The 18235-nt window shown below is 44.7% G+C and overlaps 1 protein-coding gene across 1 annotated transcript in view; it reads right to left on the reverse strand.

The window, feature by feature from the left end:
- MAPK8IP1 (mitogen-activated protein kinase 8 interacting protein 1) overlaps positions 1–16867 on the reverse strand; it is a 28505-nt gene extending 11638 nt beyond the window's left edge. Inside the window, exon 1 of the mRNA XM_072617692.1 lies at positions 16598–16867. Coding sequence (XP_072473793.1) covers positions 16598–16704 — 107 coding nt within the window. The 5' untranslated portion in view covers positions 16705–16867. The remainder of the gene's footprint in view (positions 1–16597) is intronic.
- Positions 16868–18235: the final 1368 nt, after the last annotated feature.

The following is an 18235-nucleotide window of genomic DNA, read 5'->3' on the forward strand; positions in this document are numbered from 1 at the left end:
GACTTGGGAGAAGAGATAGGGTAACTGAGTTAGCCTCTGAGTCTCAGCTTAATCCATCTAAAAAATGGGAATGAAAATGCTCATAGTACCTACTTCACAAAGGGATTGTATACAAAGTACTTTGTAAACCTTAAAATGTGATAGAGATGTGTGATGATATGCCCTCTATTGCCTAAAACTGTGAACCTAAGTTGACCCTGTAGCCCACCTGGAATGAAAGGAAAGACCTCTTGAGAAGAGCTTTGGGAAATGCAAACCCAGTGGTTAGAACCCTGGATTTAGAGCATGGGTACCTGGGTTCTGGGGACTCAGTTTCCTCATCTCTAAAATGAGAGGGATGGACTGGCTGATCTTTAGGGTCCTAGTTCTAAATCCAATGATTAATCTTCCTGCTAGCCTGGGGTGGGACCCCTTCCCTCCCCTCTCCGTCCCATCCAAGCCACAGCAGGTGGGACAAATGACTCTCCAGGATCCTAGGTTTGTGGGAAAGGTGGTGGGCTTGGATTTAGGCACATTGAACTTGAGGAGTTGAGGCAGCCATTTCCACCAGGTCCTCACCGCGCCACCATAAGCTCTCCACCTACGATCTCTTCTTTTCCTTTTGCCTCTGTCCTGTATATATTTGTATGCTCGTAGTTGTTTACATATTTTCTCTCTCATACGACTAGGAGCTCCTTGAGGTCAGGGACTGTGTTTTTGCCTTTCTTTGTATCTCCAATACTTAGCACAGTGCTTGGCACATAGCAAGCCTTTAATACATTAATGCTCACTAACCGCTGATTAGTTCAGGGACCTAGGGCCAAGAGCAGACAATTTGCATTCTCAAAAGTATCAAATGACTCCTTGGTGAATAGAAAAAGGAATAGCTTTCTCACAGCCTGAAGGCAAGGGCCAGCTGAGATGGCCCCCAAAGCGCTACAGAAACAGAGTGCTGTAAGAGGATCTTGCCACCTCTGATGCTTCTTTACGCTTCCTTGAGCTCCAGTGCCTTCCACACTTTCCTCATGTCATAGCCAGCATTTTACTAGTGCTTTAAGGTTTTCCAATCACTTTAAAGATTATTTCGTTTGATCCTCACAACAAGGTGATGCTATTACCACCATTTTACAGAGGAGGAAACTGAGGCAGACAAAGGTTAAGTGACTTGTCCAGAGTCACTCATCTAGAAAGGATTTGAACTCAGCTCTTCCTGACTCCAGGTCCAGAGCTCTAACCACTGCTCCACCTAGCTGCCATGTTAGACATGGAGACATATTCTTGGAGAACACCAACAGTAGATACCATTGCAAGTTCAGCAAGTCATATGTGAGTTTGGCTGTAGTTAGAGTTCTGTGAAAATGTGGAGTTGGGCAGAGGTTCATGGATCCTTCGGTTAAAGACCTCTGGTGAGAGCAAACACCACATCCTGAGGCTGCTCCTTCCGTATTTGGATAGCTCAGATTGCATGACTGACATCCAGCCTAAACTGGCCTGTTTGCAACTTTGATCCCCTGATGCTGGTTCTGCCCTTGAAGGCCAAGCACAGAAAGTCTAATCTTGACTCAGTCCTTCAGATACTTGACAGCTCTCATATGCCATCACAACCAAACCTCTTTTCCAAGAGAAATATCCTCAGTTTCCTCAACAAATTCCCACAAGGCATAGTTGGAATGGCCCTTTTCTGTCCTGGTCACCTTCCTTCTGGATGCTCTCCAGTTTACGGTGACCATATCAGACCATAAGAATACTCCAGAAGAAGTTTAACCAGAACAAAGTACAGCAGGATTCTCATTCACTTGCCTCGTCCTGAACTAAACCTCTCTTAACAAAGATTAAAATCAAATTAACTTCTTCGCATGTATGGTGGAGTTGGTAGTCCAAAAAAACCCTAGATCTTTTTAGAGGAACTGTTACCTAGCACCCTCTCCCCCATCGTTTATTTGTGATGTTGATTTTTTTTGCACCCACCCAAGTATAATAATATATGTGTGTATTCCTATCACATCTCATCTTATTAAATTTGGCTCAATGTTCTCCCATCATGATATTTTTTTGGATCCTGATTCCATCCTCCAAAGTGTTAGCTGCTGCTCCCAACTTTGTATCATCTGCAGATTTCATAAGCACACCCTCTACCTCTCTAGTCATTAACAAAAATGTTAGAGACAGTACAGGACCAAGGACAGCTCCCCAGGGTACTCCCTTTGAGACCTTCCGAGTAGATATTAGAGCACTGAAAACTATAGTAGGGGTCTGACAATTCAACTAGTTACTAATTCACTTAACTACACTGTTGTTTACCCCACACCACTCTAAGTCTGCCATGAGAATAATATGGGAGCTGTCCAAGGCATGTCCAAAGCTAAGTAAACTATACAAATAGTACTTCACTTTTCTACCAGTCTAGTAACCCTATCAAAAAGGAAAATTAGATTAGTCTGTTCTTTTTTATGTTTCTTGGATACTTTCTGCTTTCAATATCACAGTCACTTCACAATTAATTCCCTCCCCTAAAGAATCCTCATAACAAAGAGAGTCACAACACAACACCCACATCTGAAAGCATGTGCTACATTCTGAGCAATTGTAATTCCTGACCTCTCCCAAGAGAAGGAAAATGTGATTTGTCATCTAGCCTCTAGAAACAAGACTAGCTTGCCACAGCACTGAAACTGAACTCTTGTCTTTCAGATTTTTATTCCATTTCAAGTCAACAAGCACTTATTAGATATCTATTAAATGCCAGGTAGCTGGGTAACCTCCCTTCTGTCTCCCCCTTCCCTTCTTTTGGGGTTTACTGGCTAGATGTTCTCCCTCCCTCCCTCCCTCCCTCTCTCCCTTCCTCCCTTCCTTCCTTCCTTCCTTCCTTCCTTCCTTCCTTCCTTCCTTCCTTCCTTCCTTCCTTCCTTCCTTCCTGTTCCCCAAACCTTAAGCCCAGTGCACTCTGAAGCCCATAGACTGGACAGCAGTGGCTCCTTGATCAAACACCCCTTCATGACTGGCTTACAATGATTATCAGTAGTAACAGTTTCTGTTCCCTCCCAGGTTGATTTAGTTATTTTTTTCTTTTGTTCATTAAAAGGGCCATTCCCTGACTACTTCTTAAAGAGGTCTATTCACTCAATGGGTGCTACCTCCCTCTAAGTGAATACCTGAAAAGGCCAGCTTAAGAAGGCCAAGGTCTCCCATTGCATCCTGGGCCATCTTCAGTCATACTGATGAATATCTAGTCCCTGAACCCAGATGGCTCAGGAGGAGAAGTGAGGCTGGTGACCTGCACAGCCCTCCCTCACTTGACAAAGTCAAGTGCAAGTCATGTCGTCATTTCTCTGATGTCATGGTCTTCTTCGGCAATAAAGGACAAACACAACAGCAAACGCCAGGTATGATGTGCCAAGCACTGGATAATAAGGTCCTTATTGTAGTCATTGCATATGCTGTTGTCTTGATGTTACTTTCTATCTTTTGCATCAATTCATACAAATCTTGTGGGGTTTTCCCCCAACTTCACCATTTGCACTATTTCTCTATTTAATTACATTCATATGCCAAAAGTTGTTTATCCAGTCCTTATTCAAGGAGTGCCCAGGTTTTTTTCATATTACAAAAAAATGCTGTTATGAATATTTTTGAGTAGATGGGATGTTTCTGTTATTAACTTCTTTGGGGGTATATACCCAGTAATTAGTTGGGTATCACAGGGCATGCACAGTTAAGTCCCTTTTCTCCCATAGTTCCAAAATGTTTCCAATGAACGGTTTCATAAACTGTATCCATATGCTTATCTTCCCACAGTCCCTCCAACATCTGCTTAATTTCATCTCTTCTTATATTTGTTGATTTGAAGAATTTGAATTCAAATCTGAGCTCTCATCTATGCTTCTCTTCTTTTTAGGGACTTGGAACATGTTTTCATATGGGTATTGATAGCCTTTCTTTCTATGTACAATTATTTATTCCCTGTTGTAAAACTTTGGTCATTGCTGTGAACGTCTTACCTTATATTTTCTACTATACATTACACATAGCAAGTGCTTAATACTATTTCAAAAATAAATCAATAGATCTTTAAACACTTACATTTGACAAGATTTCTGTTTTAATATGCAAATCATAAAAACTACAAGCATATTCACAAAAATGCAGACTTCTAAAATCATGAGCTTAAACAAATTCAATATAAAGGCCAAATTCTTAAATGAGTAACTCAAAAGAAGGGATCCAAAATGGAAGTATTAACAGAAATCCAAGTCACCAATTTTCTATCCTTTACAGTAAGATAGTCCTTCTTTTTGTACTGTGTGGTCACACCCTTTAACTACTTACCTATTAAAGAATAGCTTTTAAGTATGACATGTCTTTGATGAAGCTGGTCAAGGCCCTTTGAGTGATCACTGCTCTCATTTCTAGAGATCCACTAGCTATCCCCTTTAGAAATGTATTATAGAAGTTACCTAGGAATCAGTGTCAAGCTCATTGGCCTATAGTTTGCAAATTCAACTCCTGTCCTTGAAAATTGGTATTTTGTTCTTTTCCAATCTTACAGTCCCTCTCCCCGTGTCCGTGAGCTTTGTCTTTGCCACTTTCCATCTGAGCTTGGTGTCTTGAAATCATTCAAGGCAGCTTGGGGGCTGCCTCACCATCTTCTTATTTATCTTGAGTGTTAACATCCTATTAGTCAGTTTTTTTCTGTTCTTTTCAAATCCATACAACATTCCCTTTGACAAAGTAGAAAGAGATCAAATGTGAGTTGAGCAACTGTGCCTATCTATTATCATTGACCCATTATGGTGCTGGTCCTATCTCTTCTTTCATTCTCCACTTTGCCCCGAAATAGCTAAAATTTCTTCCAGTTTTCCTCAGCATATCTCAACAGCCTCAGCTCCCTCTGAGATTTTGCATCCTGGATACTATTTTTACAAGATTATCCTATGCTTTTGTAGCTACATTTTATTACCTGTTCTTGCTTTCATCTTCTTTACATGCTTTTTAAAATATGTTTTCTGTGCAATTCTCTCTCTTTCTCTTCATCCCAATTATTTTTCTTGGTGTTTTCAAAAATTTCACTGTGTATTTTTAAAAAGAGATTTTATTGTTGCCCTTTTCTAAACTTCAGGATTTTATTTGTCAGAATTTCTCTTCCTTCCTGGCTTGACTTCCAAAGGACATTTCTCTGAACCCTTTGAAATCTGCTGTCCCCAAATCCAGAGTTCATGTCAGACTCTTCTTGACTTTCTTCTTCTACATCAGATTCTAAGCTAGAGTGGTCAACTCTTCTCATTACTTTCAATGCAGTAACTTCTTCTTCTTATGAGAATCAGATCCAGAGTAGAATTTTCCTCCACCTTTTGAAGGATGAATTTATTAAACGAAGCCCACTGCTGTTTTGGGCAGAGGGAACTCTCTCTAGATGTCTGCTATTTGGAGTCATTCATGGTTACAGTTTCATGCTTCCAGGCTTGTGACCTGATTCCCAAATTCCTCGTCTAATTTTCTTTCTATTCTATTTCTTTCTTTCTGTTTATTTCTATTCTATGCTTTTCTTTCCATCTCTGTGGGTCCTCTTCCAAATACTAGCCATCATACTTACACCCTCTGGTTCCTAGATGTCCTTATGTAAGGATATCATTAAACCAACCCCACCCCCTCCCACATCAAAACACACACATTCTGAGAGAGAAAGAGAAGAGAGAGAGAGAGAGAGAGAGAGAGAGAGAGAGAGAGAGAGAGAGAGAGAGAGAGAGAGAGACTTTCCCTATTCTGCTCCTTTAAAATAAGGCATATCCTTCCACAAGCATATCACATTTACCTAGGTTATTAGAATGTGAACCAGCTTTCTATTAAGTCTTGAGTGTTATTCTACCAAATCTCTGTGATACCTCTGAGTTCAAATTTGTTTCCTTGTACTAGGCTCTCCAGTTCAGTTTGCTTTTTATCCATTCTTTGTACATTTATATACAAATATCTGAGGCCATGGGTTTTATTGCTGACTCTTTTCTTGGGTTTTGTTTTCTAGGAATATCTAGGTATCTTGACTCATTCCGTGGTATCTAGCACATTGGCGATACAGAGGCAATTTTCTCCATTTCCCCTTTCGATTTTGAATGAATGAAGAATAGAAAGGTATTTATTAAGTAGCTGCTAGGTGCCAGCAATTCAAAAGTGAGAAAGTCCCTACTCTCAAGAACCTTACATTTGAATACATGAAGATATATCTACATAGATACCTATCTATCTATCTATCTATCTATCTATCTATCTATCTATCTATCTATCTATCTATCTGTAGTGTGTGTGTGTGTGTGTGTGTGTGTGTGTGTGTGTGTGTGTGTATGTAAGAATGGTGGCCAGGGAAGGGAGCTTTGGTCTGGAGAGTCTCAAGGGTGGTGAATTTCAAAGGACAGCTATCTGAGGTGCCCCTTTCTAGAGGTAACATTATTAATGTGACTGCTGTATCCAGAACAAGAAGGGGAAAGGAGGGTAGTACTATTGGAAAGATGGCTTGGGTAGATAACTAGATGGAATGGTTAGCATCATCTGGTGTAGGACCCACTAGATAGAATGAACTAGGTAATTTTGCATTTTCTCAATTACTGATCAAGACTGCTTGGGCTCTAGGAAATATGCAAGACTCCAGCAAATGACTCCTTTTGAAGTCTTGTTAGGTGAACTCCATTCCTGAACAGGAACCTGCCATTTCTATATTTTGAACTGTGGTCCAGAAATCCAATCCATTTCTCAGTTGCCATCTTCTTAACCAGCTGTTCATTCCTGAATCTGCCTTTCTCTTCTGAAGAGCTTTGCTTTCTATCACTGACAACAATGATAAAACATCATCTCCATTCTTAAAGTCTTTAGTTTCTTGCCCAATAACTTTTTAGCAATGTTCTCTGGATTCTTTCTGGCAGTATCATTTGTGTTCTTATGAAATGCCAACAGAGGGTAATGATCATTTGGTTTGACAAGCTGTGGGAGATCGTCTTTAGGTCTTTATTCTCTCAACTATGAAATGACAGGGTGGGACTCAGAGGTGTGCTCAATTCAGCTCGACTGGCTCTTCAGAGCTGATTGTTAAATTTCTAGCGAGAGCATTTACACCTTCAGAATCGGCAGCAAATGTTACAAATCAGCAATTGATTTGTTTTGTTGGTCATCTAGACTTAGTTATTAGAGAAAACGTTAATAATGCAGATTAAAAATATGCCATGAGTATGTTGAGAGCTGGTGGTTAAACGTTTGCAAGATGGCACACTACTGTTGAACAAAGTACCATCTATAGCCTTTCCAACTCTACATCCTATGTTATACTTACAGACGGTACCATATAATTGAGTATCTATAATCACCTCCTTTCTCATCTATGAATGAGCTATTTTCTCATATAAATTTTCTAAACAACTGAAATTCACCCCTTTCAACATTAGAATGTTTTAAAAGGTTAAGCCTTTTGGGATGATATTTTTCTAAACTGCATTAGACATATCTGCTCCCTCTTCTTAAACAGAGGAAAATGAAACATCATTTAGCCTTTGCTTGGTGGCTCTAGATCATCATTTTGCAGACTAATCACTGTTCTGGGCTTTAATATCCAGATATTCTCAGGACCTCTAGGGTAGGTAGGGTTGTTTGTCCCTGCACTAAGGAGGCCCAGATCATGTTTGTCCCTGCACTAAGGAGGCCCAGATTATGGGGGAGGGGGAGACTTTTATATATAGAACCTCAGAGCCAGAAAAGTCCTCAAAAGGTATCTAATCTAACCCTAACCTGATCAAGTATTTCTTTTGTAATATCCAGCTCCCACTTGAAATCTTCCACTGATGGGGAACTCACTGCTTCTTGAGAGAGCCCATAATTTGGGGCAGCTCTCATCATCAGACAGTTTCCATGCATTGTCCCTAGATCTGGCCTTAGAGCTCTCCCTCTTCCTTAGAACAACTCTTCAGATAACTGGAAGACAGCTATCATATGCCCCTGCCCCCTACCCCAGTCTTTTCTTCTTCCGGCTAAAATGATTCCCAACTCCTTCATGGATGTGGCCTGATCTTAAGGTCATTTACCATCCTTATTGCCTTCTCTACACTTTTTCAGTTTATCAATTTATTTTTCAAAGCATGATGCCCATTTTTTGTAGTTGTTGGAACGAAAACAAGAAACAAAGTAGTCACCCATTGCTTGGGAAAGAGCTAATCAGATCAGGGTGTGAGAATGTTTGCAACATGAGAAACAACGAATATGACGATTTCGGGAAAACGCATGGGAAGACAGATCGGAAAGGATTCCAAGTGAAGAAAGCAGCTCTAAGGAAGAATCTATACCATGACTACAATAATGAGATGAAAGCCATGCTCAAAGACAGAAGGATACAGACTTGATGCAGTGACCAAGATTGGCTTCAGAGGAGAGGGGATGATGGACATTTCCCTCCCTTGAGCAGAAGTGGGGATCTCCAGGTGCTGAATGGTGCATGCACAGTCATGAATGCACACTGTGTTGGTTGGTTTGGTTTCTATTTCCTTTCTTCTAAGGCAGAGTTCAGGGCATGTGTGGATGGTGGGGTCGGGGGAGGGGGGAGTGTGATATATTGAGAATTGACTTTTTGTCTAGGCTTTTGATTTGATTGGAGTCTGAAACTCCTGGGAGAAGAAACTCCCCCTCTGCCCCTGCTATTGCAGGTCAGCAACCATTCTGTGATTTATAACTTCAGTGCCTATAGGCGTTGAAATATTATGTGATATGCCCAGGGTTACCAAGTCACATAGAGGACTCAGACCTAGGTCTTTCTCATTTCAAGGTTGATTCTCTTTCTGATATGCCACCCTGTCTCACTGGTGGTGGGGACTTTGATTCAGTCACTGTGGCATGAAAAACAAAAGACATTAATTAAGCTTTTTTTTCTTAAAGAAAAAAGTAGAAAAAATGAAGCAAACAGTGGCATCCAGAATGGAATGTAATACTCTATGTGTGGTTTGACCAGGGCAGAGGACAAAGGGGACTACTGTCTCTTCAAATCCAGCCTCATATACGTCCTATCTGTGTGACTCTGGGCAAGTCACTTAACTTCTTTCTGCCTCAGTTTCCTCATCTGTAAAATGAGGATCATACTAGTACCCACTTCCCCAGATTGTTGTGAAGAAAAAAATGAGAAGATATATGTGAGTGCCTTCGACCTCTATATGAGTTCTAGCTACTGTTATTACTACCACTCCAAGATACCATGTCTCTTTTTATGTGGGTTAAGATGTATTAGCTCTTTGGGTTTCCATATTGGTTCTTATGTCTTCTTTTCATCCTTTGTCTATCTGCTTCCTCCACTGTTAGCAGTTGCTTCTCCCTGTCCTCAGGGTGCCAGCTTCCCCTCCTCATTCTCTGCTTCTGATTTGTGGTGGTTTGGAAAACCAAATAACCAGCCTTGTCTAAAATAACAGTCAGTAGTGGCTGTGAGATGGTGCAGTGGATAGAGTGGTAGGAAGGTAGGAAGATCTGAGCTCAATATGGCCCCAGACCCTTACTAGCTGGATGACCTTGGATAAGTCACAACCTCTGTTTACCTAAGTGTCTTCCTTTATAAAATAGGGATGATAAGAGAACCTGCCTCCCAGGGTGGTTGTGAGGATCAAATGAGATCATTGTTAGGAAGAGCTTAACACAGGGAAAGGACACGTATAAATGTTAGCTGTTATTATTGTTATCAATCTCTGAATGGGAGCTTGGCCCAATCTAGTATAACAGAAAAAATCTCAGACCAAGAGTCAGGAGATCTGTGGAAATAGACAATGAAAGGTCCATTATTTCCATGTGATAGTTAGTCATTTTTCAACCATATCTGACTCTTTGTGACCCCATTGGGGTTTTCTTGGCAAAGATATTGGAGTGGTTTACCATTTCCTTCTCCAGCTCATTTTACAGATGAGGAAACTGAGGCAAACTGGGTTAAGTAACTTGCCCAGGGTCATGCAGCTAAATTCCCTATTCTCCAACTGGTCTATTCTCCAATTCTTTCAGTGGTCTTACAGTCCTCTTCTATGGAGGTGCGTCATCTCCATGCCCAGGCAGTGGACTCTTGAGGTCTTGGCTCAGGGCTGACCTTGGATAAGACCTTCAGGGAGCAATTGTTGAATGAATGAAAATGCAGGCCATACAGTCCCTCCCATGTCGAGATGGCATGAAAGAGCTCACAGAATTGAGACCTGGGAAAGGGTTCAGAAGTCATCTAGCACAAGCCCATCACCTCAACAGGAATCTCCTCTTTAATATCCTCAACAAGTGGTCATCTGGCCTGTTCTTGGATACATCAAGTGATGGGGAGCTCACCACCTCTTGAGGCAATCCATTCCATTCTGGGGCAGATCCAATTGTCAGGAAGTTTTTTGTTACCTCAAGCCAAATTCTGCCTCTTTCTAACTTCTAATCACTGCTCCTGTTTTTCCTTCTGGGGCCAAGCAGAATTAGTCTAATTCTCTTCAACAGGGCCAGCCCTCCCAATACTCTAAGACAGCTCTGATGTCCTCCCCTGAGTCTTGTCTTCCTCAGACCAGCCATGCCCTTTCCTTTTAATGACCCACACATTATCTACAGCCATATGAAAAAAATGCTCTAAATCGCTATTTATTAGAGAAATTCAAATAAAAACAACTCTGAGGTACCACCTCACACCTAGCAGATTGGCTAATATGACCAAAAAATGATGAATAGTGGAGAAAATGTAAGAAAAATTGGAACACTAGTGCATTGCTCCTGGAATTGTGAACTGATCCAACCATTCTGGAGAGCAATTTGGAACTATGCCCAAAGGCATAAAAATGTGCATACCCTTTGACCCATCAATATCACTTCTAGGTCTGTATCCCAAAGAGAGGACAAAAAGGGAAAAGGACACCTGTACAAATATATTTATAGCAGCTCTTTTTGTGGTGGCCAAGAACTGGAAACTGAGCAGATGTCCATCAATTGGGGAGTGGTTGAACAAGCCGTGGCATATGAATGGAATGGAATACTGTTGTGAAATGATGACTAGGTGGATTTCAGAAAAACCTGGACTTACATGAACTGATGCTGAGTGAAGTGAGCAGAACCAGGAGAACACTGGACACGGTAACAGTAACACTGTGTGATGGCCAACTCTCATAGACTTATCTCTTCTCAGCAATACAGTGATCCAAGACAATTCCAAAAGACATATGATGGAAAATGCTACCCACATCTAGAGAAAGAACTATGGAGTCTATTTCCTTCTTAGTCTTCCTCTTTTGTTCTGATTCTTCTTTCACAACATGACTAATGTGGAACTATGTTTAACATGATTGTACATATATAGCTATATGGTCTTGGGTAAGGGGAGGGGAAGGAGGGAGAAAAAAATTTGAAACTCAAAATCTTATAAAAGTGAATATTGAAAACTAAAATACAAATTAAAAAAATAATGATGCACATGTCAGAGTCTCCATCCCACCCACTCTCCTAGCTACCCACTCTGGAAGCCTCCAGCTTGTTGTGGTAAGTGGGATACTTTAAACTGAACCAAACTCCTCATTTTATAGATGAAGAAACCAAGGCCCACAGAAATTAGAGAATTTTCCCAAGTCATGTAAGGACTTGTCCCAAGTTTTAAATAGCAGAGTTAGCTCCTTTGACTCCAAAGATGGTGTTTATTCCGCTGAGAGGTTGCCTTCTATGAGAGTTGTTTCTCGCAGGAGGGAACCTAAGTTCCTTAGCTCCCAGAGGTGGAGGCTAGGGAGATAGCACCATAACAGAGCAGGGAAACAGAAAGAGAGGGGGAGGCACCCAAGATAAGCTCACACTGTTAGTGCAACTTCAGCCATGAATAGGAGCCCAGAGGTAGCCCTTGAATGGGGGTAGGTGGTGGGTGGGAACAAAGAGGTCTGGGGATTCATTGGCATGGGAGCTCCCAGTGGAGTAACTGCCTCTACCAATGCAGATCACCAACAGACTGGTCACTCACTCATAATGATAGGCAGTTGCCTGGGACCTCGAAAGTTCAGGACACGTCAGAGGTGAAACCCAAACATGGTTCAGCGGGCTCTGAGGTCAGGGCTGGATCCATTACCCCATATTCTATCTCAGTGCAATTTGCCCCCCAAAAAGTGCCTGTGGGTCATTGGGAGCAGAGATTCCTGACATTAAAAATGTGTATTTATGAAAAAGTCATATTAAAAAGGGCAGCTAGGTGGTGCAGTGGATAAAGCTCTCAGCCTAGAGTCAGGAAGACGAGTTCAAATCTGCTCTCAGATGCTTCCCAGTTGTGTGACCTTGGGCAAGTCATTTAACCCTGTTTGCCTCAGTTTCCTCATCTGTAAAATGAACTGGAGAAGGAAATGGCTAACCCTCTAGTATCTTTGTCAAGAAAACCCCAAATAGGATCATAAAGAACTGGACACAACTGTAAAACAACTGAATATACACATATTTTTAATTGATTTTTATGAAAAATTGTTACCATTTCCCAGTACCAGCCACCATGAGAACAAAGAATTACAATGAGATAAAATAATCCACTGATCGCTCTGATAATGCATACCTTATTCTACACCAGTAGCCCACCACACTTCCCTGCTACTCTGGAGGGCACCCCAATCATCCAAGCTCACAACCTCAGCATCATCCTTAGTTCCTCACTATCTCCCCATGTTTCTCCAACCTAAGCAGCATCTCACATATGTCACCTTCTCTCCACTCACATAGTCCCCTCCTAAGTTCAGGCCGTCACCACATTTTTCTTGGTCTAATAGCCTCTAATAGGTCTGCCTGCCTCCAGTTTCTCCCCCACCACAATCCATTGTCCATTCAGCTACCAAGATGACGTTTCTAAAGCACAGGTCTGACCATGCCACCCCTCCCCACTTAATAAATTTCAAAGGCTCCCTATGTTCTCCCGGATCAAACACAAGATCTATCACTTAGTGCCTTTCATAACTTGGTCCCCACCTATCTTTCCAGCCTTCTTCTAGTTTTCCACATACACATTCTACAATCCATGATACTGACCTACTTGTAATTCCCTAAACACATCATTTCATTATCACACATATCTATGCCTTTTCACTGAAATGTTTTCCCTCCTCAGCTCTATCTAGCATCCCTGGCTTCCTTCAAGACTCAGTACAAATCTTACCTTCTGCAGTAACCCTCTCCCAGTCCTCCCAGCTAGAAATGCTTTCCAGTTGCAAATTACCTTTTGACTCTCTCTCTCTCTCCCTCTCTGTCTCTCTCTCTCTCTTATCTCTCTCTCTCTCTGTCTCTCTGTTTCTTTCTGTCTCTCTCTCTCTCTGTCTCTCCCTCTCTCTATGTCTCTCTCTCTCCCCTCTTTCTCTGATTTTGTCTGTCTGCCTCTATCTCTATCTTAGAGCATCTCTTCCACTGTCTATATCTTGTCTGTACCAAGTTGTTTACATGTCTGCTTCTTCAGAGGAGGGACCGTGTTTTTTGCTATTCTTTGTATCACCCATGCCTGGCACATAGTGAGATCTTTATAAATGCCCATTGATGGACTGCCTTCCTATTTTCTCTTTTAGAGGCCTTTTTTGCCCTTCTTTCTATTGGGCTCCAATTCCCATTTCCCCTCCTCCATAGCACCTTCAGGAATTGTCTGATCTTTGTAGGGGTCTCTCTCCCCAATTCTGGGTCTCTAGAGCTCTCTGTCTTTGAAATAGGAAAATCCTCTCTATTCTGTCTTCCATTGTTTTAAGAGGAAGGGAGCAATGGTCTTGGGGCAGCAGGTGCTTTCCTACCTCTCTGGGAAAAGGTTCTTCTTCAACCCTCTCACTCTCATTCTTTCTCCTGATCCTTACACCCAGGCCCCCTCATAATGACTTTCTCTCTTCTCCTCTTCCCTCCCCAACCCTGGCTATGGCATGGATGTTGGACCAGTGACCCCTGGGAAAGTCTAGGCTGTCTTTCACTAACTTGCTATGCAGCTTTGGGCAAGTCAATTAGCCTTTGTTTCCCCATCTGTAAAATGAGAGGGTTAAACCAGATAATTGTTCTAGTGCCTTCCAATTTTCTAATGCCCTGACATTATCTAATAAGTTTATAAGTAGCTATGAAAAGAGAAATTAATTTAGTGTCAGGATATTTGGATTCAAAATCTAACCTGCCACTTACCAACTCTGTAACTGTGGGCAAGTCATTTAAAGGAACAACTTATTTCTATTGATTTATAGGAGTCTATTCGTTACGGAACAGATGCAAGTATTATTCTTATTTTACAGATGAGGAAACTAAGGCTCAGAGGAGCCATTTGTCCAAGGTGATATCAGTAATTGGTTGAGCTGGAATTTGAACTTGGGGCTCCTAACCCAGATCTACACCACAATGCCATGAAATCTTAATTGTGTCTCAATTTCCTCAAGTGAAAATTGGGGTGACAATACTTGCTCCTCCTAGTTCACAGAGCTGTGAAAGAAATACTCTATTGACTGTGAAGAGCCTGGTGTCACAGCTACTGTAGGGATAAGGATGGGGGAGGGAGAGGGTCAGGGAGAAAGAAGTTGAGAGGATTTGGGAAGTGAGAGCAAAGGGATGGTGGAGGGGAAAGGGCAGGGAACAGCTTAAGTACAAAGTGTGGCTGATGCCTTGAAGCAAGAATCTTCTGCCTTGGAACTTGGTAGATCATTGTCCTCACACACAGCTGTCTGCACCCCACTTCCTTCTGTGCAGATGGGCTCCACAGAGCCCTCCACAGTCTTTATCCCAGGCCTCCAGGTCGGGGATACTATCTGGGGACCCTACAGGGATCCACTCCATGACCTCAGTCTCATTAGCAATGAGACTGCCACTGTGGCTCAGGTGCTCCTCTCCACTCCCATTCCCTTCTCCAGACTGGAAGTCTCAAGGGCCCCTGTGGCTGGAAGGCACCATTAGTGACCCTCCTGGGGGCCTTCAGTCTCTGACATGTGCTAGCAGGAGGAGACAGACACAGACACAGGAACCTTCAGGCACTGGGCCCCAGCTGGGATCAGACTGCCAGGCGGGGGTGGGGGGAGCTAGTGTCCAGGGAGAAGGGAAGGATTATTAGCAGGAGAAAGAACAATGATGTTTATTTGAACCTTTCTCCAAGGATCTCCAAGCACTTTGAAGACGTGCTGCTCACTCTCATAAAACTCCTGAGGTTGGGGTTGGGGGCAGAGTGGTGGTGGTGGAGGAATGACATTATTCAGTGACTGGAATTCACACCTCCCACTTATCTGAACACACATACGCTTCCTACTCCCCGTTCCCCCCTTGACCTATACCCTATATGTTCCAGGGTCTGTTCCAGGGCAGGTCAAAGAAGGAAAGAAGTTCCAGACATAAGGGTCTTTTATAAGAATCTTCCAGACCCAGTCCAGGCTGAGCAAAAAAACCCAAAAAACCCTCTGAAAACAACTTGACCCTTCTGATCCTGAACCACCTTCCCAGGATTGCTTGGAGCTGTCAATGATGGGGGTAGAGGAGACAGAGAAAATAGCCTTCTCTCTCCTCCTTCCTCTTCCTTTGGCTATCCTCCCCAGGTGAAATGTCTGCTAAGGGACCGAGCTCGGCCCAAGTAGGAGAGATTCCCTAGGTCTGGGTCCAGTCGGGAAGAGCTAGGATAGAGACTGGTGGTGCAAAGGGGGTCCAGAGGCTACCCTGACCTCTCTTTCTTTCTCACAGAGCGGCTGGGGAGAAAGTGGTTCAAAGAACCTCTGTCTCTCTCCAAGGTGCTCAAACCTCTTTTTACTCGATCTCCCGCCATCCGAGCTCCCACTCGGTCAGACCCATTTGGGGAAGTTGTCAGGCCTCCGGGTACCTCAGAGATCACTCAGGGAGATTATATCTAGGGCGCTCTCCCTACTCTCCTGGGGCCCTCCCATCATTATAGGCTCCTAAGATTTAGAACTGAAAGGTATCTTAGAGATCATTTGGTCCAGTCCCTTAGATTGATGAGGAAGCTGAGACTCAGGGGGAGTGACTTACCCACGGCCACACACAATGAAAGAGCAGAGCTGAGTTGAAGCCTGGATTTTCTTACTCCAGATTCAATGTCCCCACCCCCCAGGATGTCTAGGTTAATCTTCCTTCACCTCATATACGGTCAGACGGAGGCCAGCTTTGCCTAGCACAGACCTCATCTTCCCCATAGTGGTGGTGGGGGAGAGACAAGGACACGTGGCTCTGAGGCCCCTTCATTCTAAGGGCCAACCACCCGCCCAGAGCTTTTTCTTTGGGTTGGGGAGGCATTTGCCACCTTGGAACTCCTGACACCACCAACCAAGGGATAGCCGACCTTCATGTGAGCTGGCGATCTGGGTCGCAGGCCCAGAACCTCCCCACCACGGTAGAAGACCCCCGCCCACTGACCCCACCTCCAATTCTGGCGGAGAGGAAGGAGGACCCAGAGACAGTCTGGGAAATGGCATCCGGAGTCCCCTTCCTCCTCCTCGGTGCCCCAGCCTCTCTACCCGAATACCCACCCTCGCCCCTTCCAGTCCAGCCCCAAGGCGGAAAGGACTTGCTCCTGGGGTGGGGGGAGAGGCCGCTGCCCTGGGTAAGGGAGAAGGGGATCCCTAGTTACCCCGGGGTAGGGCGAGCAGCGGAGAGTGCATGGCGGGGATGCGCGCCCTGGGCCCCTAGCGCTTCTCACCTGAAATTGGGAGGCGACACGATATGCAGCCCCAGGAACGGGGAGGCCCCAGGCGTGGACGCGGCGCCCCCGCCCCCGGCGCGCCCGCCGCTCTCTCGCTCCGCCATTCTCCCGGCGCAGCCCAGTCCATCCGGGCGGGCGGAGCGAGCCAGAGAGGAGGAGGAGGAGAAGGGAAAGAAGGCGGAGGAGGAAGAGGAGAAGGAGGAGGAAGAGGAGGAAGAGGAGGGGGAGGAGGAGAGAGAGGGGGAGAAGGGAGAGGAGGAGAGAGAGGAGGAGAAGGAGGAGGGAGAGGGGGAAGAGGGAGAGGAGGAGGAGGAGGGAGAGGGGGAGGAGGAAAGGGAGGGGAAGAGAGAGAGAGGAAGAGAGGGAGGGGGAGGAAGGAAGGGCGGAGAAGCTGCTGCTGTAGCCATCAGGCTCCCGGAGGGGAGGAGGAGGAGGAGAAAGGGGCGGGACGCACCTGCGGAGGGCTCGGCTCCCGAGTCTGGGGGCTGGGCATCCGCTACCAGGCAGCGCTGGGTGAACTTAGGGCAGCCGGGGACTTGGTGAAAGCAGGGGCTGGAGAGGGTCGCGGCGTTGGAACTGGCCGGGTGGCAGGGACACCGAGGGACCTAGAGGGGAAACTCTCTCCTCTCCTCCTCGGCACTCCTGCTTCCTCCAATAGCGCGGGGTAGCGCCCCCGCCGCCGCTCTCCAAGGTGCTGAAGCCTCCCATTCCCTGGTTACCTGCCATTCTCCACCCCCACCTTGTCCACCGTATTTTGGAGTTGTCAAACCTCAGAATATCTCAGAGATTATTCCCATCCCTGGGGGGGGGGGGGGGGGGGGGGGGGGGGGAATGCAGAATTACTGAGATTTAAAAGCCTGTTGTTTATGCGGGACCTGCACAGTCTCCTACCACTGGATCTCAGATGGAATGGAAATAGCCCCAGGTCTGGAACCTCGTCTCTGCCTCTCACTCTCCATGGGACCCGAGACAGGTCCCTTTCTCGGTCTGGGCCTCAGTTTCATAATATATAAAATGAAGGGATTAGACTACACCTTCTCTAAGATTCCTTCACTTTGGAAGCTGTACAGAGAAAATGAGAAAAGGAGGGGAGGCAGGGCAAAGGTCATCCAGATTCATGTCTTCCCACTCGGACCCATTTCTTCCTCAAATACCTTGGATAATATTTGGTCCCAGAAATCTGGACTCTACTATAGGCTTGAGTGTTAAAGGCTAGAAAGGACCATAGAAATCAAGTCCAACCCCACTTTACAGAGAAATGTGGGCTGGTACAACTTGCAAGGCCCCACAGTTTAAGGGGTGGGAAGGCTGAGTTGATTCCAAGGACAATGCTCTCTCCCCTGCATCAAGCTTCCTCTTGCCCCCCCTCCCCCAGAGTGTTTTCTGGGCCTCTGAAGTCCCCTTCCCAGCCCTGACCCTTTCCCACCTCCTAGCCCCAGATCAGTCCCAGACTAGAGACACTGTATCCTCTCTTTCCTAATCCGAGCCTCCTCTGACTTCCCCACCCCCAAGGCTGTCAGCAATGTCTGATTTTCTCACCTCACCGACTCTCTCTCAGCACCTTGATAGCATTTGCTCCTTGTAAAGGGCTCTTCTCTAGGCTAACACACTGTCTTCTCTGCCAGGGCACAGGGT

The sequence above is a fragment of the Notamacropus eugenii genome, chromosome 6, assembly GCF_028372415.1.
Source record: "Notamacropus eugenii isolate mMacEug1 chromosome 6, mMacEug1.pri_v2, whole genome shotgun sequence".
NCBI lineage: Eukaryota > Metazoa > Chordata > Mammalia > Diprotodontia > Macropodidae > Notamacropus > Notamacropus eugenii.